General features: G+C 37.4%; 1 protein-coding gene and 1 pseudogene across 5 annotated transcripts in view; one reads left to right on the top strand and one right to left on the bottom strand.

Moving 5' to 3' along the window:
- Window positions 1–437: 437 nt before the first annotated feature.
- Window positions 438–21,678, bottom strand: part of PIBF1 (progesterone immunomodulatory binding factor 1) — a 175,264-nt gene continuing 154,023 nt past the window's right edge. For 3 of the 5 annotated variants that reach the window (XR_011527896.1, XM_070578441.1, XM_070578442.1), the window contains 2 exons: window positions 15,139–15,312; window positions 438–728 (listed from right to left, as the gene is read on the bottom strand). Coding sequence is in view for 2 of the 5 variants with exons in the window: in XM_070578441.1 (XP_070434542.1) it covers window positions 678–728; window positions 15,139–15,312 (225 nt within the window). In the remaining 3 variants the exon portion in view is untranslated. Of the gene's footprint in view, window positions 729–12,294; window positions 12,933–15,138; window positions 15,313–21,678 lie in introns of all 5 variants that reach the window. The other 2 variants (XR_011527894.1, XR_011527895.1) reach the window with 1 other exon arrangement.
- Window positions 3,448–3,953, top strand: LOC103560511 (small ribosomal subunit protein eS24 pseudogene; annotated as a pseudogene).

Raw genomic sequence — 21,678 nt, 5'->3', positions numbered from 1 at the left:
TATATATACACAATGGAATACTACTCAGCCATAAAAAAAGACGAAATTGGCCCATTCACAACAATGTGGATGGACCTCGAGGGTATTATGTTAAGCGAAATAAGTCAGTCAGAGAAAGACGAACTCTATATGACTCCACTCATAGGTGGAAATTAGTATATGGAGAAGGAGATCTGATTGGTGGTTACCAGGGAAAAGGGGGGGTGGGGGGAGGGTACGGAGGGGGAAGTGGTGTACCCACAACATGACTAACAAAAATGTACAACTGAAATCTCACAAGGTTGTAATCTATCATAACATTAATAAAAAAATAAAAAAAAAAAAATAAAAAAAAAAAAAAAAAAAAAAAAAAGATATACTCACCAATATAATAACTAACCAAAATATTTATATACCATGTAGTTTAAAATGTATTGAGAATTACAAAAGTTCCAAAATTTAAATCATAGAGCATATATTTATTTTGTAACAAAATAGATAAAACCAAATGTAAAGTACACTGTTTGCACTTTATACATTTTGTTTATTATGCTGAAATCTGTTAATTTAACACTCAGTTAAAATAAACTTCAAATTAGTTATTTAAAAAATGCAAAGTACATGATTAAGATAAACTTTGTGTTCATCAGAAAAAGAACTTCAGGGTAAATAACGATACAGCAAATCTGTCCAAAACACTAGGTCTTCATCTTTTGTTTCTTAGACCATTCAGGTGCTTCTTTTTTGGTCTGTTTAAAAAAAAAAGAAAAAAAGAAAATAAAGTAAAATGCTTACAAGCAGGACAAGAGAGGCAATTCAGAGAACTAAGTACCTATATACTTTGGACTTTTTATGTAAAATGACAGTAAATAATTGCTTTTCTTATTTCAGAAGGATACTTAGGGGCAAAGGTTTTTATCTTTTGTCAGAAATAATCTCCCACCTGGTATGTCTGTGGAAAAAATACACAGTTGTGTTTTCTGGCTCAAAGCCTATATTTAACATTATTCTACAGAGGTGTGTATTTTATGACTTGATTCTATTTTCAAAGAGAGGTATAAAATAAAGCACACAGCTTCTTTCTAGTTGTCTTATCTGTCTATACGTGGATATTCATTCACTCAGCGTAGATATTTACTGAAGACTCACTGGATCCAAATCATTGTGCTCTGGATCTTCTGAATTGCTAAGTATTTACCAGAGTACTTCCTGGGTTTACTGCTCAATCATTTCAGTCTAAAAAGAGCCCAGCTGTACAGAGTAGTAAGAAAGAAAGCAGGGGAGGAGGACTGTTACAGAATAAAGTGCTCAGATCTCCTTCTATAAGGCACTGATTCCAATCAAAACATCCTATTTTATATAATATAATAAATTAAATATACAGTTTATTGCTTTCCCACTTATACCTGCTTAAAACTAGGAGGGGCCACATTCCTAAATATATATACATGCATTTACATATGCATATAAATAAGTATGAGTTTATAATTTTATCTTTTTTATACTATTTTACATGCCATAGCTGATGCACAAAATGTTGGAAGTGACCAACAATCAGCTCCTCTTGACTTTGTCCATACCTTTGGCTAGGTTCAATTACCAGCAGAGAAGCCAGTGGACACACCCCCTCCCTCCTCTGCCCTTATCTTTACACCACAGCTCTAACTTGAGCTACAAATACTTTTCCATGATAGTCCCCACAGGCAAACTAAAATTCTGTAGGTCAAAATGAACTCCCCCAGTCTTCCCTATTCTCTCTCTTGGTGAGTGGTACCATACTTTGCTCAGCCATCTAAACTAGAAATCTCTGATTCCTCTTCATCACAGATTTCTCTTTCTTTTCACTGGCTACACCATTTTGAACAGCCTCTAACTTTTATTGAATATCTTTTTAACTCTTCATTCTGTTCCTATGTTCACTTCATCACCTTACCTTGGGCCCTCATCATTTCTGACTTGACTCCTGTAAGAGCTTCTTAATTCTGGCTTGGCTCTCTCTTCCGTTCTGTTCAATTCATTGTCCACAATCCTTCCAAGCTTATCTTTCTAAATTGCAAATCTGCACTAAAATGCTTAAGTAGCTCTTTCTTTACAAAAAAGTCCAAAGTCCTTAGCATTAAGGGTGAAAGAAACTTCTATGGCAAAATAAGGAAATCACAGGGAAAGGCCAGATACTGTCTACCAAGAGAATTCAAAGGTGGCCAAGGCTGACCAAATCCAAAAGAAACCAAAGTCCAAACCAGAACGCTGGTTTATTAATTGGTGATGAGAAATGTAATTATCATTTGGCCAGGAGTCCCTGGTAGTTTTACCAGTCTCTTTTTTAAATAGTCACAGATCATAGGGAAAGGTCAGAGTAAAACCGGGGAATTGTGGGTTCTTATACAATCAGATCAAGAGGTTTGGGTGACTGGAAAAGCTGAGGCAATTAAAAGTCTAAGGCTCTCACAGTCAGAGGAGAAATGTCTATGCCAGTGTTTGTGAAACTGCGAGTCTCTTCAATTATAACTCAATAAAACTGGATTAAAAAAAAGAAACTGTAGGTCTCAACTTATGGGTAATAAAATCAATTTAGTGGGTAAAGACTAGAATTGAGAGAAAAATTAGACCAGAAAAGAAAATATCAAAGTACCTGCCATAGTAGGGGTAAGTCCGTTTTGAGAAACTGTGATCATCAGTAGGTCACAATGTAAAATGGTTTTCTTAATTGTGGACAAAAAAATCTGAAAGCCACTTCTACAGACCAAGCTACAGATCCTCAAGCTTATAGCAAAGGGTATAGAATTTGTACATCTGCATTTCCTCAATCAACTGACACTAAAAGTTTTATTACTACCATGTGTGTATGAGAAGAAGGTAAATAAAACTTCTGATATTAAAAGGGAATCTTAAGGGGCCGGCCCGGTGGCACAGTGGTTAAGTGCGCACGGTCCACTTTGGCGACCCAGGGTTAGCCGGTTTGGATCCCGGGTGCAGACATGGCACTGCTTGACAAGCCATGCTGTGGTAGGTGTCCCACATATAAAGTAGAGGAAGATGGGCACAGATGTTAGCTCAGGGCTAATCTTCCTCAAAAAAAAAAAAAAAAAAAGAAAGGAATCTTAAGACTCAAAAAGGGCAGTACAAGAATTTCAAAGGCAGATGGTTCTTCCTGACTCCTTTTATCTGTGTCTGGTCCACTGCAGACCACGTTCCTGCCATCCCCTCCCCCACCGTGCAGTTTCTTCCTATGTGTTAATGAAGTAGATTTGCCACAGTCAAATGTACCTCTGTCCTGGGGATTAACTGCTTTTCCACTTCATAAACTGACTTTTCAGATCTTTGACCATAACCATTTTAAATTAATTTCAAGCTTGTTCCCAGAGGACTAATGTTTGTTCCTTATTCCTAGGTTACTTTGGGAGAACTTCACTATCACTGTCACGTTCTAACTACTTAGAAGACAGGGCCCTTTAGATGGCTGCCTGAGGATCCATCGCCATCATGAACGACACAGTAACTATCCGGACCCAGAAGTTCATGACCAACCGACTACTTCAGCGGAAACAAATGGTCATAGATGTTCTTCACACCTGGGAAGGCAACAGTGCCTAAGACAGAAATTCGGGAAAAACTAGCCAAAATGTACAAGACCATACCAGATGCCATCTTTGTATTTGGATTCAGAACCCATTTTGGTGGTGGGAAGACAACTGGCTCTGGCATGATTTATGATTCCTGGGATCACACAAAGAAAAATGAACCAAAACATAGACTTGCAAGACGTGGCCTGTATGAGAAGAAAAACACCTCAAGAAAACGAAAGGAAGGCAAGAACAGAATGAAGAAAGTCAGGGGGCCTGCGAAGGCCAATGTCGGTGCTGGCAAAAAGTGAGCTGGAGACTGGACAGCAGAAGGAGTAAAGATTCTGCAGTGACTTTATCTGTGGTGACTGTGCAGATTTTTCATGAGAGGATTAATAAACTAAACTTTTATGTGAAAAAAAAAAAGAAAGAAGACAGGGCCTTTTAGGCCCTGGCCCATACTTGGTTCTCTAATCCTATCTGTTGACACTTTCCTACGAGAAATAAGTTATTCGTAGTTGAGATTAGTTTACTAGCACTTCATTGAACACTCACTCTGTGCCAGGTCCTTGTGTTAGGTACTGGGGATACAAAAATGAATAAGACCCTGTAACACAGCCTACGGGTTGCCTAGCCTATATCTATTTTCCCCTTCTTAATAACAGAACTCTAATTTTATTATGAGAGTAATGGGCTCAACTAGTTAAAAACTGCATTTATCAGGGCCAACCTAGTGGCGCAGTGGTTAAGTTCACATGTTCCACTTTGGTGGCCCAGGGTTTGCCAGTTTGGATCCCAGGTGTGGATGTATGCACCACTTATCAAGCTATGCTGTGGCAGGCGTCTCACATATAAAATAGAGGAAGATGGGCACAGATGTTAGCTCAGGGCTAATCTTCCTCAAAAAAAAAAAAATCCTACATTTATCAGCCTCCCTTGCTGCTAGGTGTGGCCATGTGACTAAGTTCTGGCCAATGGGATATAAATAGAAGATGTTGGGTAGAACTTGAGAGAAAATGCTTTTAGAAAGGGAGACAGTATTTTCCTCATTTCCTCTTGTTTCCTGCTTAGAATGCAGATGTGATGGCTGATGCTACAGCAACCATCTTGTGATTCCGAGGAAAGAAGCCATAAACCAAGGATGGTTGAAGAGAAAGGCAGAAGGAACCTAGATTCTTGATGAGTTCACATACTAGCCCTGAAATGCTTATCTCCAGGCCTCTATCTGAGAGACAGAACGATTGGCTTAAGCTGCTGAACTAGCAGTAGAACACAATTCCTAAAGACTGACTCTTCTCCTTAAGTACGTTATAGCATTTATTTTGCTTTGTGTTGTATCTTCAGCACACAGTAAAGTATCTGGCGTGCCGTAGGTACTCAATGCCACAGTTCCTTTGTTTTTTGTAGCTGGAGCACAGTATAGAACAGTGGTTAAAGAACAAGCTCTAGAATGAAATAGGCTCCAGACATTTAACTGCAAACTTGGGCAACTTGATGACTTCTCACTTACCTCATATGTAATATGGGGAGAATAAAAATTACTGTGCTGGATATTCTGTGTCCTTCAGATCTACTCTCCATCCTTCTCCATCCTACTCTGAGCCCCAGGAGACTATTTTCTGGTTTCAGATTAGGTTCAGTCAATGGGATGCACAGCGGGCTTGTAGGTGGGAGGAGAAAGAAAGCTGCAATATTTATTCCCCAGCTCCTCTTTGCCTGACCATGGTTTGGTAGTGGCTAAATTCTTCTATAGAAAACCACAGTTTCCATAAGAAGGCTCCAATCCCTCTCCTTGCCCCTTGAAACCTAGAAGTGGTTACAGCTTTGCACAGTTACTAGTCCTGAAATGTTCATCATCACTTGGTTTCAATCGGCTTGTAAACAGCCTCTTCAGAATGTGATATCTATTTCCTAAAAGGACCTTCAGTGATATACAGCAATCTACATTAGAGGGTTGTTGAGAGGATAAAATGAGATAATGTATATAACAGCATTTAGCTCTTAGAAAATGCTAACTGTGAATAGTATTTCCACTTGATGTTCTCTCTGGCTGAAGAGCTCACACTTGTTTGTTTTTCAGGACTCAGCTCAAAAGTCACCTCCTCTAGGAAGCCTGCTCTGATACTTCAAGGCTTCCTTTGGTGTTCCTTTCAGGAGCTTTAAGCCTTCACAACTAGACTTTTGGTGGTGAACATGATGCAGTCTATACAGAAGTCGAAATATAATGATGTACACCTGAAATTTATACGTTATAAACCAGGTGACCTCAAAAAAAAAAAAAGACTTCAAGAATTAACTCACTGCATAAGTATTACAATTGTTTACTTGAATCAGTCACTCAATAAATGCATCCCTTGAGGGAAGTTATAATGTTCAATAAATGTTAAATGAATAAATTTATTACTATTGTCATTTTTTAATCTAAACGCTCTCCATATTAATGAGAGTATTCAGTGGCTGATCCCTATATTATCCACAGTTTCGACATTAGATACAATTGGATGCTAGATTTTTGAATACCCAATTAATATTTCTTGGCCTAGACTTCAGTTAGTAAATGTAAGACAGCTATCTTATAATTTTTTCTAACTATATAATCCAAAATAAAGTTCAGTGGTTATATTTTATAATAATTTTCTCTGGTGGTGTTCACATTTTATCATAACTAATATTTAGAAGCACTTAATTGTCAAGTCTCATACTATAAAATCTCACTTCTCTTCATGTCTCCAAGAGACAAATATGCAAAGCACGTAAGAGGCGTGCTTACGAAGTAGGAGGCGCCTGCTCTTCCAGCTCCCTTATGTGTCTCCTTCACTCTACTTTCACTTGGTTAGCAAGTATTATTTTGTCTTCCTTCCTTCTTTCTCCTGTGGGAGTGTTTCTCACTCCCTCCAATTTATCCCTAAAGCTCCCACTTCCTTTCCCTCCACAAACCTCTTAATTTCTGTCTGAATTAATATAAAAGTCTGTTGCCTTTCCTTCCATTCCTCTAATTCATCTTTCTCTGCTGCTGTCTAGATCTGAGAATACCAACGTGACCCTCACAGTATTCTGTACCTGCCTCCTATTTAGCATTTATCACACTGTATTATGCGATACCCAGTGTCCATCATTAGACGCTGGGGCACTCAAGGGCAGGGGCCCTATGCCTGGACAGGCTTAAATAAATGAACACTTTCAAAAGAATGTGCCATAGACTCAAAAGAAACTTCTATAAGAATTCCAACGTGTTTTGAGATATAACATGGAAGAACCTTGAGGACATCATGCTAAGTGAAATGAGCCAGTCACAAAAAGACAAACACTGCAGGATTCTACTTATGTGAGGTATTTAAAGTAGTCAAACTCACAGAAACGGAAAGCGGAACGGTGGGTTGCCAGGGGCTGGGGTGGGGAGGTGGGAGAGAGGAGTTGTGGTTTAATGGGTATAGGGTTCCAGTTTTGCAAGATGAAAAAGTTCTAAAGATCACAACGATATGAATATTCTCAACGCTACTAAACTGTACCCTTAAAAATGAGTAAGATGGTCAATTTTATGTGTTTTTTATCACAGTAAAAAACAAACAAGCCAAAAAACCAAGAGCCTTTAAAAAAAGGTTTAAGAAATGGTAGCAATACTGAAAAAGTGTATTGTTTCCAATGCTAGCTACTTGGCCTTTGCTGTTAAAAAATGTTAAATTATTTTATTACATATTTTGTATTCTATCTAAATAGGAAAAATGAAAAAAGTAATAGGGCCTAATTTTTTACATATTTAATAGCAAAGCAAGTTGCCATCAGAATCAGTTTTCACCTGAGTATGCTGTCATTTAAAATTTCCTTAGTATCAAGAGAAAGATGACTTCCAGCAAAATCCAGCTACTCAAAAATCTTGAGCATACGTTCTTACTTTCATCAGGTCTTTCTTTCTTTCTTTTTTTTTTTGAGGAAGATTAGCCCTGAGATAACTACTGCCAATCCTCCTCTTTTTGCCGAGGAAGACTGGCCCTGAGCCAATATCTATGCCCATCCTCCACCACTTCATACGTGGGACGCATACCACAGCATGGCTTTTGCCAAGCAGTGCCATGTCCACACCTGGGATCCGAACTGGCAAACCCCGGGCCGCCGAGAAGCGGAACGTGCAAACTTAACCACTGCACCACCGGGCCGGCCCCTCCTTCAGGTCTTTACTTGAATGTCCCCTTCCCAGAGAGGCCATCCCTCCCTATTCCTCACCTGCCTCCCTGTTTTATTTTCTCCATAGCAATTGTCATGTTTTAACTTCCTATACAATTTATTTTTTTGTTAGTTTATAGTCTATATCTATCCAAGAATGTAAGCTTCATGGAGGCAGGAATTTTTATATTCTTAATGTCTAGAACAGTTCTTGGCACAACGTAGGTGCTCAATAAATATTTTTTTGAATAAATGAATGAATGTTGTTTGGGTCTACTATGAAAGAAGCCGCTCGGTTCTCTTTAAGTCTGGACATAAAGTCTCCTGAGTCTATATTGCAGATTCCCCTATGCAATGTGAAAGAAACTGCCACTACAGTAATGCAGTGACATGACTCCGACTCATCAGGCAACATCACCTTTGAGGAGCACGGTGGGTAGTATTTATGATTCTAAGTAACATCGCAATTATTGAGAGGAAATGATCATAACCACTAAGACAAGGAAATAGCATATTCTGCTGTATGAATTCAAATTCACTGATATGTTCAATCTTTGTAGTGGTAAACTTCTGCCCTCAGACATATCATTGTCTAAAATTCAGGTTATCTGGTAATTGCACTAAGATAGAATATGTCACAGTGATTTCTCGTCTACATTACTATCTAAGTCTAATCATTACTGAAATTCAAACAAATTCCATGTAGGTAACAGTAATTCTGGAAAGTTGATTTCTGATTCTCATGAGATATACATTCTTCATTTCTAAATATTTTGTCAGTAAGGTACTATCCACTAGTGACAGCCCTAAGTTCCGGACACTGGAAGTTTCTAAACCTTTACAAACTCTGGATCAGTACTGAGCAACTAGCATAACACAGATCACGGAATGGCAAACCACAGTCCATGGTCTGCTTTTGTATGGATTGCCTGAAAAGCACGGATTTGCCTTTTTTAAAGAAAGGTAAAAACAAACTAACAGAATACACAGGAGAGACTGCAGGTGGCTCACGAAGCCTAAAACAGTTACTGTCCTGTCCTTTAAAGAAAGATCTGCCGAGTCCTGATAGACGACTGTTAAAGCAGACATGACATAATTCAGATACACAACTGACCATTTTTTATTTTGGTAATCCCACTCTTTCACCTATTTAAAAAGTAGTGTTTCTTTTCTATTACTCTCTTTCTTGTTTTTAATAGATTGGCACCTGAGCTAACATCTGTTGCCAATCTTTTTTTTCATCTCCTCCCCAAAGCCCCCCAGTACACAGTGTATATACCAGTTGGGAGTGTCTCTGGTTGTGCTATGTGGGACGCCACCTCAGCATGGCCTGATGAGCGGTACCATGTCTGCACCCAGGATCCGAACCAGTGAAACCCTAGGCCCCTGAAGTGGAGTGTGAGAACTTAAGCAACAAATTTTGTTATGCCTCTTCAGTTATTAACAGAGTTAACAATTGAGGATGGGCCTTATTTTCTGACTATTTTACATTGTTTTAAAATTTAAGACTCTCACAGGCTCCATTATATGAAATTTTTTCATATATATATGTATGTATATAAATATATATACATATTGTTAACACTACATTAGACATATAAATTATTTAAAAGTGACCTTTTATATTGGGAACACTGCTTTAATTTTTATGTGCTGGTTTAGGTTATTTATATTTGTAATTTTATAAAGAAAGAGTACAAATTAATGAAAACCTTGGATTATTACAGGTGTGTTAACAGGCCCTAAAGTGAACTGTATTCCAGATTTAGGAAAGAGCTCAGAGAGTTGTGGTAAAAACAAATGACAGGATTAACTGGAAACCAACCGGAAGTAATTTACTCTGTTATAATGTGATTTTGGAGATAAATAACTGATAACACAGGCATCTATGTGTCATCCAGAAGCAGCCAACTAAAACACTAATACATAACTGGGGATAATAACATAGAGAAAGTATGTTAAAATGAGAAAGGATGACTGATAAAGGCAGACGTAGTAAGCCTGGCGGATTATTCATGGCATCTAGAGAAAGAGCTAGAAATTACGAATCTGTTAGAGTTCACCCAGTGCTACTTTTCTAAAAAAGAGAAAGAGTATGTCTAGTAGACATAATTGCTTTGTTCTCCAAAAAAGGTATAAGCTGGGAATCAAAGAAATAAACATTTCTGAGTCCTCATAGGCAGCCGCAGGGTCCGAGTGAAGTGAGCCTAGGAGACCTGACTGGCTTTCCTACCAAGTGAACGAGAGCGCACCTGAGATCACTCAACCCTCACTGCCTGCTTCCATGCTCATGAAGAAATTCTGTGTTTCTCACTTAGCTTACCTGCTAAATTACATCAGGAGGAGGCTGCAATTAGTATTCTTGACACTAGAAATTGAAAACTTATTTTTTAAAATGTAAATGTACAGAGCTGGGTATCCTGAAGTCTGGGCACACTCTGCTGAGATAAATCTAGATTCCACATTAAAAAGTGAGAGCAGAGCTTCCAAACAAATGGGACAAGAAAGTGTTCTAGGTATGATGAGCTATTGATCCCCTCAGCCCCCAGACATGGCTGCAGTCCTTTTAATCTACCAGCTAAGTTCATTCAACCCTGCTGTGCCATACTAATATTATACTTTTCTATATGTGTTATAACATGAAAAATATTGGGAGGCACAGAGTTAGGACATGACTGTGGTAATGCTGTTCCAGTGTGGCATCCTCTGTCACTTATCTTAATGCATTCAATTGCATTTATTGTATTACTATATTACAAATAACTGCTAAATTCCATTTTTGATGAAATTATAAATTTTTCCTGACGAATAACGAGAAAAACTGTTTTTATAATCTACCTTAGAAAAAAATTTAAAAATTGTTGTAAAATATACATAATATAAAATTTACCCTCTTAACCATTTTCAATGTACGGTTCCGCAGCATTAAGTGCATTCACATTGTGGTGCTCCCATCACCACCACCCATCCACAGAACTCTTCTCAGCCTGCGTAACTGAAACTCTCCACCCATTAATCACTAACTCACCATTCCCCCAGTCCTGGCAACCACCATTCTACTTGGTGCCTCTATCAAGTTGACTACTCGAGGTCTATCCTGTCTACTTTTATTTCCCTTTTGTCCTAAGGGAAAGTGTTAATGGGTGTGGAAATGACTAAAGTTAGACATAAGAATGTAGTAAGAAAGGAACAAAGTCTAGATATGGAAAATACATATTAGACATCTTATTCTTGAATAATGAAAAAGAGCACAAATTAGAAAAGATTTTGTGAATATTGTACTTTCTCTGCCCTTGGAATTTCTCACTCTCTAACCCTCATTGTCATCTGTCAAAATCCTAGACATTCTTCAAAGCCAACCTCAAATACTTTTCTTTTCCTGGAGCCCATCAACATCACAGTATCTACTCTTTCTTTGAATTTCCATAGCAGTTTGTATTTCCTTTAAAGCAGTCCACCCAATTTCTCCTTACACTATTATTATTTGTTTACTTATCCTTGATCCTGGAGGAGAAGCATCTTTAAAGCTGACTCTATATCTTAATGAAAAGATGATATATAATGTTTAGCACAGGTTCTTGCATATAGTCAGTACACACTTATTGAACTGAATTATACTTACTTGAACATTTTTTCCTTCCAGATGACCACATGTAGCTTTCTAAATCACTTCTAGAGAATCATGTGGTTCATATAACCACTTATGTATAAATTACATAAACTTAATTTACCCATCCAACATATGCTAGCGAATGTGACAACCAGTACAGGCCAAGGCCTGGACCCGGCCATAAACTCACTGTAATCCAGACACTTCATACACTGTGCACTGGTGCTACACATTCTTATTATGTTCCCTATCCTTCTTTGAGCCTAAGGCTCTTTCTTGTTTTAATGCTTATAATCTACTTGGAGACAAGACTAAGAGCAATGCTGCTAATATCTGCATTTTTAAGCAAGTATTGAGAAAACAGTGACAATGTTATAAATCCTGGGTATAAATGGTATTTTGGAAAAGGATGACAGCAGAAAAGTAGCAAAAGATATTCTCATGCTGCTCTGGAAGGAAAGAGGAAAGTTGCTCCAAAGAGGATTAGAATAGCTCCATTTGTTTCTAGGAAGGAGACAGATAGGCTAGAAAAAAGGGCTAGCATAGCTATAAAGCTACCCTGAGAGAGAAAGTAGACGATTAGTGAGAATGAACAGGTGTTTCTGAATGGAAGAGACTGAGTGGTGTTGCCTGTTGCAGAAGCAGCACTAACCATAGTCTTGGGAGTTGTTGCTTTCACTCTCCCTCGAGTTTAACAAGAAAGTTCCCCACCCAGTTTAGAGTTTTAACGGCTAAGAAAATAACTAAATTGGGGAGGCAAATAACTGTTTTGTTCTGTTTTTTAAATCCTCAGTTAGCAAATATTTATTGAGTTTCTGCTTTGTTCATGTGTTCTGCAAGGCAATGGGAACATAGGTTCCGTCCTTAAAACACTTACACACTCTGTGGTTCAATCTAGTCTTTGTTAGTGCATTCAATGTCTGAAAAACAACTCTGCCACATCTGTGATTTCAATCGTCAGAGCCTGTCTATAATACGCACCTTTTGGGATGGTCTTCATATATAAAGATCACACGAGCACTACAAAATGTTCATACGAATGTAAAAGCACGTAAAGAAAATGCCTCAAGCTCTTCCTCCTCCTCGTCCTCTACATGGCAGTTCCACTCCCCGCCATGGCCCAGTTAACAGTAGTTTTGTGTGTTTTCCTCATATTTTCAATGCATATATAAATATGCATTCATCCAGCACTGAATTTAATATCAGGGAAAAGTACTAACAGCAAATAATTTCAGCCAAAAGCTCTCGAAGTAAATTAGAAATGTTTCCATTTTAGCTATAAAACCATAAGGTTATGAAACAATTAGATCTTATTTTCAGATATTGGCATCATAAATTCCTTATTAAAAAAATCAGAGAGGATACAACAAAAATCTTGTTATGGAAAATTGAAAATACTCAAAATAATAACTGTAAAAATTATGATGCCTTAAAAGAATGATAGCATGTTAATATAAAAGAAGTCCAGAGGCCGGCCCCATGGCCGAGTGGTTAAATTTGCGTGCTCTGCTGCAGCGGCCCAGGGTTTCGCCGGTTCGGGTCCTGGGCGCAGACATGGCACCGCTTGTCAGGCCATGTTGAGGCGGCATCCCACATGCCACAACTGGAAGGACCTGCAACTAAGATACACAATTATGTACTGGGGAGATTTGGGGAGATAAAGCAGGGGAGGAAAAAAAGAAAATTGGCAACAGTTGTTAGCTCAGGTGCCAATCTTTAAAAATTAAAAAATAAATAAATAAAAGAAGTCCAGACCTCATTTCATATAATCTCCCTCCTAATTTTACAGATAAGAACCAGCTCAGAGGGTTTAAACGACTCACCCCAGGTGACCCAGTCAGTTCACATTACTAATTCTGCATTATTAGCACATAGGCTTGATTTGACTGGTTTACCGTACGTATTATCTGTTTTCATTAGGATATAGCTGAACTCATACATATCTCTTTTGAAAAATTTCCCCTTATTATAAAAGAAAGAAAGTATACTGTAGAAAAAACCCCAGAAAATGCAGATAAGCAAAAAGAAGGAAATAAAAACTACTCAATTAATACTTCATATTTTGAATCTTCTTAATCTTATTCTCACTGCATAAACTTATCTTGAGGTACCAGAGAAATCTTACTGCTACTTATGTACTGGTTACAGTCAGGATTTTAGGATATCAGAATGAGGTTACCAAGCTAAAGTCAGAAATGTAGAAGGTCTCGGTCAAAAGGAATAGTTCATTGCTCAGAACAGAAAAGGGTCAGAAAAGCATAGCAGAGAGTGTGACAGGCTTTAAGTATTTGGCTGTATCTTGTGGCTTTCACCTGACCCTACTTTTTCTACTAACATCTATGTATTCAGTCTGCTCTCTTCCTGTAGATTATAATATACTACACATATTGTAGTGTCTGCCATAATCTCAGACCACCTTCTGAGAAAGCTTGCCCAGCCACGGTCCTTCTGAATCAGCAGCCCTAGGCAGCTGTACTTGGTACCATGTGACCCCTGCTCACTAGCAAGGGCAGCCATTCAGAAGGCTGGCTAACAGCCTTAACGATTCTTGCCACAAAGGTATATTACCCAACAAGGATGAACTGTGCCCACTGGATTCTGGAAAATACAGGGAGAACTAGATTATAAGAGAGTAGATGAAGGAACGGCGCACAGAAAACATGTCTCAAGAAAAGCGGCTGCGAGTGGGTTGATGAGGAAGTGGAAATTCTGAGAAAGCAGAAACAAGGAGAAAAACAAAGAGAAGCTGAGGAAAAGATCACTAGAGGAAAAGATCCATGAACTCAGCTGGAGAAATCTGTATAGCTGCCTAGTATTCAGGCTGGTCAATCTAGGATTCCTGTTTTCTCCATTCTGTCAGCTCAGTCTCTGTTACTGCCATGTGGATCCTTAGAGTAACTATCCTTTATTTCATCTAGATTGTAACTCTCTGTCATTTTTTCAAAAAAGGAAGTTGAACTATGTAATCACAAAGCAATCTCTTGCATCTCGTTGATCTTGGGTACACTGTCTAAATGTATAATGAAATCACTTGGGTCAGAAGCTCCCATACTTGACTGATTATTATAATCATCCAAGGAGTTCAAAAAAATTAAGGTTCTGAGGACTCTCTGAATCAGAATATCATAGACAAAATCTTTCTGGTTTTGAGTCTCTATGTTTAGATGGTAAAAATCATGTTTCTTCTGAGAAATTAAAGCATGGATGGGAAAGCATGTTGAAATAAAATGAAATATTTAATAATGTTCCTGTTTTGATTCTGTTGCCTTTTTATTCTTATTTGTTAAAACATCATTTTCAATATTTCCTAATTTATTTTCTCTTTTAATCCAAAATTTTCTAATTCTTGTTCTTTGACTAATTTCTGTGCATATACATTTCTCCCTAATAATGCAATTCAGTTTTGTTAATATGATTGGTTTTATACTTTATGAGGACACGCTTAGAGCAAAATATACCATTTACCAAATAAGAGGGGGCAGGTGATATTTTGCAGCCTCTTATTCTTATGTAATTAAAAAATTATACAAAATATCTTTCTGAGATTCTCATCATTAGGGAGATTGGAGGAGGTAAGTGCTATGTAAAAGCTAATTTCTGGGAAAGTTCAACATATTAACTTGGAAATATAAAACCCAGTTACCAGTTGTAAGATGGTAATATATACATTCAGAAAAGGGGTTAATACAGATCTTTCAAGGTCTTTTCATAAAACTATCAAAATTAGTTTAAAACCAGTATGAATGAGAGGAAAGAAATTTAAGTAAAATATGTTTAGTGAAAATCAGAGATATTAAAATTCTAAGTTACTTTTATTGTACTTACAAAGAGTGTTGGTTGGGGTATAAATATATTGTCTTCATGTTCTCTAGGCACATTCGAAGTCTTTGATTTCTGATTTTCTGTTGCATTTTTTGATTCCGTTTTAGTAAGAAGTAACCTGTCCTCAGAACGCTTACTACGCATATTAGTGAGAATCTGTTTCATCACTGCCAATTCCTGTTGATATACGAAAACAGAAGAAAATATCAAGTATGATTTTAGCAAGCATACCAATAATGATTGATGTTAAAACACTTATTCTTAAAATAGAAGAAAATTTGAGGCAATTACTCTATATAAGTGAGGAAAGTTGTGAAAATAACAACATATTAATGCACAATAATGACGCACATGAATTTCATAGCCATTAATACTTTAAGTATGATAAATAATAAACCCATCCTTCCAGAGTCTACTGGTTCCCCCAATTTTTCTGCACACGGGAATCACCTGTAGAGCTTCAGAAACTACCGACACTGTGTCTGACCCCAGAGACTGTGAGACAACTGGGCTGGGGCACGGCCTTGGCTTTGGGATTTTTTTTTTTAAAGATTTTATTTTTTTTTCCTTTTTCTCCCCAAAGCCCCCCGGTACATAGTTGTATATTCTTCATTGTGGGTCCTTCTAGTTGTGGCATGTGGGACACCGCCTCAGTGTGGTTTGATGAGCAGTGCCATGTCCGGGGCCAGGATTCAAACCAACAAAATACTGGACCGCCTGCAGTGGAGCGCGCGAACTTAACCCCTCGGCCACAGGGCCGGCCTCGGGATTTTTTTTAAAAACCTCCAGGTGAGCCTAATGGACGGACAAATTTGCAAACAACTGGCATAGCTACGTTCCACTGCAGGTTTTCTACACATTTTTGTTGAGTAGGTTATTCAGGCACTTAACTTTTCTCTTCTACCTCTTAAACTTTCCATTTCCGATGGTAGGGAGAAAGAGTCCAAAATTTTTATCTTGCCTACCAATCAGCAGTTCCGACAGTAAGTTTAATATAGCTTCAAGATTCTTCAATCATATTATTCCTTATTCTTTTACAAATGAAAACGAGTTGGCTTTATCAGTTGCCATTTGAACTAAGAATTAATTATGTCGAACTTCTTAAAGAACTCAGATAAAAATTTTCACTCGTTCCCTCTTCCAAGTTTGTTCTGTCTGTTACTTTTTCCCATAGCCAAACCTTTAACATCTAGCACTAATCAGTGACATACTGATTAATTACTAAATTGACTTAAACACAAGCATATGGAGAGAGGACAGACTAAACTCTCCTTTACCTTATTATCTGTAGAACACTGTTGGCTGTGTTGGAGGTAATTTTTTCCTGTTATTTTATTTCATCTACGTGCCAAGACACAAAAGTTACGATAGTAGAAAGATGTTCTGCTCCCTTCTACTAATCTGTTTATAGACATCAGCTCTGTGTCAGAGCAAGTTCCTACAGGCCTTTTTTTTTCTGGCTGTCATTAGTTCTATTTAGAACCATCTAGCTTGAGTGGGTATTTTAAAACAGAGCTATTGAGTTTAAGCCACAGAGCCTTAATAAATGTTAGGGCCAAGAGAGAAGCTGGAAGAAGTGGTGCCGGAATCCTCTTTCTCCTTTCTGCAGTAGTGGGGTTGGCTTGGCCTAAGCACATGAGAATGCGTACATCTTCAGACACTGCCAATCTGACATACTAGTATTTGAGCCTTTTCAGGGCTCTTTTTGCTTTCAATTATGTTATTTCATTTATATGCTACCCTACAGCGAAGTATACAATCATTGGTTTAATGTTAAACATGTCTGGTGTTCCGGTAGATTTCAGCTCCTGGTCTGCTTACCACAATGAGTAGAAGGGAAAGGGGAGATGATGGTCTCTCAGCCTATCAAAAGAAAACTTTCCATTCTAAGAAGTTCTTTATACTAGCCATTTGTATCTTTGCATGAAGATAAAATAATAGGAAAAAATTATCTCCAACACAACCTACCACTAATTTACAGATAAATAAGGTAAAGGGGATCGTACTTGCTGGGGGAAGGGGAGAGTGGGGGACAATGAGGATGAAGAGGGAGAAATGGAAGGAGTTTCAGGTGCACTAGGCAGAGGGTTGTGGCTGCTGGTGCCCTAGAGGAGGCCAACACACTGTTTCTCCTTGGCTTCCCTCTGCTGCTGGCATAGGAGCAGTTACAGGAAACAGATCATCCCTGATGCTGGTGAGGAGACAGAAGGAAAATTCACATCTTTGCTTGGATCAGACTAGGATCACCCCAATTTAGGGTGCAGTCATAGTACAACTTTTGTTCTTCTGATAATATTAAAATATGTTAGCACGGCTTCTGAAATCCAGGCAAAGAACACTTTATTTTGTTTTTCTTCTTCTCCCCAAAGCCCCCCCAGTACACAGTTGTATATTCTAGTTGTAGGTCCTTCTGGCTCTGCTATGTGGGATGCTGTCTCAGCATGGCCTGATGAGCGGTACTAGGTTCGCACCCAGGATCCGAACCGGCAAAACCCTGGGCTGCTGGAAGCGGAACACGTGAACTTAACCACTTAGCCATGGGGGCGGCCCCAAAGAACACTTTAAAAGCAATAACATTCTGTTAAATTCCTATTAGGATAATACAGCTACAATGGATTCCAAGATAACCTGCAGAACAATTCTGTTCAGTTTTAGCTTGTTTGATCATATAGATGAGGCCTTTTATATCAATGGTAAATTTGAAGAAAGAAAATTCTTTTTTAACATCAAATAGTATCCACAATACCATTACATATGGAACACACAGAAAGTCAAGCACAAGTGGTAGAAATATTTTAGTATTAGATTAGAAGTAAAAGTCACATCTATTCCTGACTCTATTATTAATTGTGTAAACTGAGGCAATCCACTCTGGTTTATGAGTTTCAGTTTCCTAATTGATGAAATGCACGTTTGTGTTACTTTCTTGGATTTTTGCCAGTCCGGTACGTGTTTGGGTATGTTTATTTTGCATTTCTTCTATTGTGAGGTTGAGTAGCTTTTCATATATTTAAGTATATTTCCTTTTATGTTGATATCCTTGGCCCATTTTTCCACTGTGTTATTAGTCATTTTCTTATACATTCCAAGGAGCTCTTTATATGTTAGAGATTTTAGTCCTTTGTAACATGAGTGGCAGTTTTTTTTCCCGTTTATCTTTTCTTCGACTTTGTTTATGCTTTTGGTTTTTTTTTTTTTTGCTCTGCAGAACCTTCTGATTCTGACGTAGCTGAGTATGTTAATCTTTAATTTTATGGTCGTCTTCATGTTTTCTTCTTCCATTTTCTTCAAATTACTGTTATACAGGTTTCTTTTTCTTTTCTTTTTCAAACATTTAGATCTTTGATCTGTTTGAACTTTATCCTGGCTTATGGTGAAAGGTGTGGATTCAGCACTTTTCCCCCTATGGCTACTCTGTAATAACAACACGTACTGAAGAGATGATTTTTTCCTTACTGATTTGAGATGCTATCTTTATCATACACTACACTTCCGTAAGTATATGATTTATTTCTGGACTTTTAAACTCTATTGCAACGGTTTATCTGTTCATGCACCCATGTCACACTGTTTTAATGTTTAATAACGGAGGTATCTTTTCAGCTACATTCTTAGGGATATGAGTGGGATTATGTTGCATTAAAAAAAAACTTAGAAAGAACTGACTTTTATGATGTTGAGTCTTTCTTATCACGAAAATATTTTAATATATCTTTCACCTATATTTTTGGCAGAAATTGTCATGCCCTAATTGGTGTTACTATTACAATGAAATAAATTGTCATGATTCACAAGATCCCAATTCAAAACCTGATAAGTTAAAGAAAAGAGCTAGAAAACATATTTCTTACTACAAAATGGAACTCTTTGGTAAGACGCAGTCATCTTGAAATCTTCTGGTTTGTTCCTAACCTGGTTCGGTTCTTGCCATGTTCTTGGTTGGCTCCCGACTGCTGGCTTCATGTCCTATTAAAGATTCTGCTCTTCCTGTTTAGACTTGACTGTTGCATTAATTTCCTCAGCTTTTAATTCTGCTTTCCTCTGTTCTATAACTCCCTGTTCTGATTGGTCAGTAGGCTTATCTGTACTACTGTTTAATGATTTATAAATACTGTTCACCACAGAGCAGAGAGTGTGATTAGATCCCCAGAAAAGGAGCTTCTGATGTTCAAAGGAGAATGTTTCAAGTATCAAGTTCAAATGGATTCTTTTTCTTACATTGCATACATTGCTCAAAATGATCCCACTTACTTAGGTTCCTATTTGGAACCTGACTTTCTTCGAGATTTCCCCTCCTCTTCTTAGAGTTCCTGCTTTTCATTTTCACATTTATGGACACAATATAAGCCTTTTTTCATATTACCTAAGATTATTTAGTTTTTTAAAAAAATAATCCTTTATTTATTTTGGTGAGGAAAATGGTTGCTGAGCTAACATCTGTGCCCATCTTCCTTTATTTTGTATGTGGGACGCTGTCTCAGCATGGCTTGATGAGTGATGTGTAGGTCTGCACCCAGGATCTGAACCTGTGAACCCTGGGCCACAGAAGCAGTGTGTGTGAACTTGACCACTATATCACCAGGCTGGCCTATATCTATCTTCTTAATCATGCTGTTTGCTGGGATCAATTTTGTACTGACTGTTTTTACGACTGATGCAGTTGTTAGTCTGAAATTTCCTTTTATTGCACATCTTGGCAAGTTCCATTATTTCTTGCATCTCTCTCTCTTTGTTATTTAATGGCATACAATCTAGAAATTTTCTGAGAAAAGGCATTGTGGAAGAAAGTATTGTGCTTTCCTTCAGAACTTTAATAGTATTACTTCTCTGTTTTCGAAAGTCAAATTTCTGAGAACTATGATGCCATGCTGATTCTTATTTCTTTGTAGGTACTTTCTTTCTCTCTGGAATCTTCTAAATTGTTTAGCTTTTCCTTGTTAATTTCCATCTTTTTTTCTTTACCTAAGTTTTAGGATAGTTCGTTGGCTTTTCCTCACATCCTATTACTGGCATTTTTACTTTAATAACTTTGTGATTTTGACTTTAGCAATTTTTGAAAATATCACAAACTATTTTTTGTCCACTGCTGCTTATTTTACGGAAATACAACTTCTCAAATCTTTCTGAAGAAACTAATTACAATATTTTGTAAGTTCTTTTCTGCTGAATTTTTTTTGTTTTCTCTGGAGAAAGGGGTCAGTGTCTCCATTTATTGTGATTTTTTCCCTTTAGTGTTATTAATTTTCTTCCAGTTTTTGATGGACTTTGGTGTGTGTTCCAATTTATGAACGAAGGACCAGATTAAATGTTTTCTTTCTGCTCTTATGGGTCATTCATCTGAATGAAATAGTTGAGTATAATCTCTGAAGATGTGGACAAGAAAATGTGTCTATCAGGCTTCACTCTAGGGTGCTCAGGCAGAAGGTAGGCTCTCTTCTCCAAAATGTAGAGTGTCCTAACCTGGAGCCCCTTCGTTTTGGCTGTTCTAGACTATTCCTGGCAAATGCTCCATTAATTTAGAAAGCCATTTCTCAAAATATTTTTTCAAATTCCTGTTTTTTAAAGTTATAGAAGCATTACTTGTTCATTGTAAATTCAAATACTGCAAAAGTGCCATGCCCCTATCCTCTTTTCCTTTTATCAACTGTTTGAGACCTTTAAATATCATTCTACAACACTGTCTGATTTATAAAAATATTCATTAATTCTGATATGCTTTTATACTGATTTTCAAAAAGCTAATAGAACATATAATTCTAGTATATCAAATACATAAGAAAATTACAGTAACTTTAAGAATGAATGAACCATTCATTAAAATTAACAAATGTAGAATTGCATCTGATCATATAACTGAAACTTAGGATAAAACCAAAATAAAACAAAGTAATAAAAACCACATTGCAATACAATAATTACTCTTCAAAATGGAAGAGTTAAGGGCAAGAACATTCTTATGAAACTTTCAGATGATGGTGATGATGATGATGATGATTGCTACTGTACAAATAATCTCTATAAAAGAGATAAAGTGCTCTCTTGAATCCAAAAGCACATATTTTGGCTACTTAATACAAACTATTTGCATAGAGTGGTGGCATATTAACACAGCTCAACTTCAGAGCAGCTGCTTAACAGTACTGCATAGTTGATGCCAGTAAATTGCTGAAAGTTGTAAACTCTGCAAAGATGTTGGCAAGGGGACACATAGATGGCATTTCTTGATGAAAATAGCTCTGACAAGTATAATTCAAACTATGTGCTCCACTGGAGGTGCAATCTAAGTGCTTTTACATAGGAACAACAATGTATCTTGACTAAGAAGTCAGATAATTCTGTGCATCTCTCCTCCTTGAGGTAACACAAGGTAAAAATCAACCTTGTTTTAACCAAGTACATGCATATTTGTATATTTAAACTTCATCTAAATGGGTATTTAAAAAACATTTTATCACAGAAAATTTCAAACTTACAAAAAGAAGAGAGCACAGCATATGGAGCCCTCAGTTTCTACTGTCCAACTAACAATGATCAACATTTTGC

Source organism: Equus przewalskii, chromosome 16 (genome assembly GCF_037783145.1).
Source record: "Equus przewalskii isolate Varuska chromosome 16, EquPr2, whole genome shotgun sequence".
NCBI lineage: Eukaryota > Metazoa > Chordata > Mammalia > Perissodactyla > Equidae > Equus > Equus przewalskii.
This window is presented reverse-complemented; position numbering and strand designations above follow the sequence as displayed.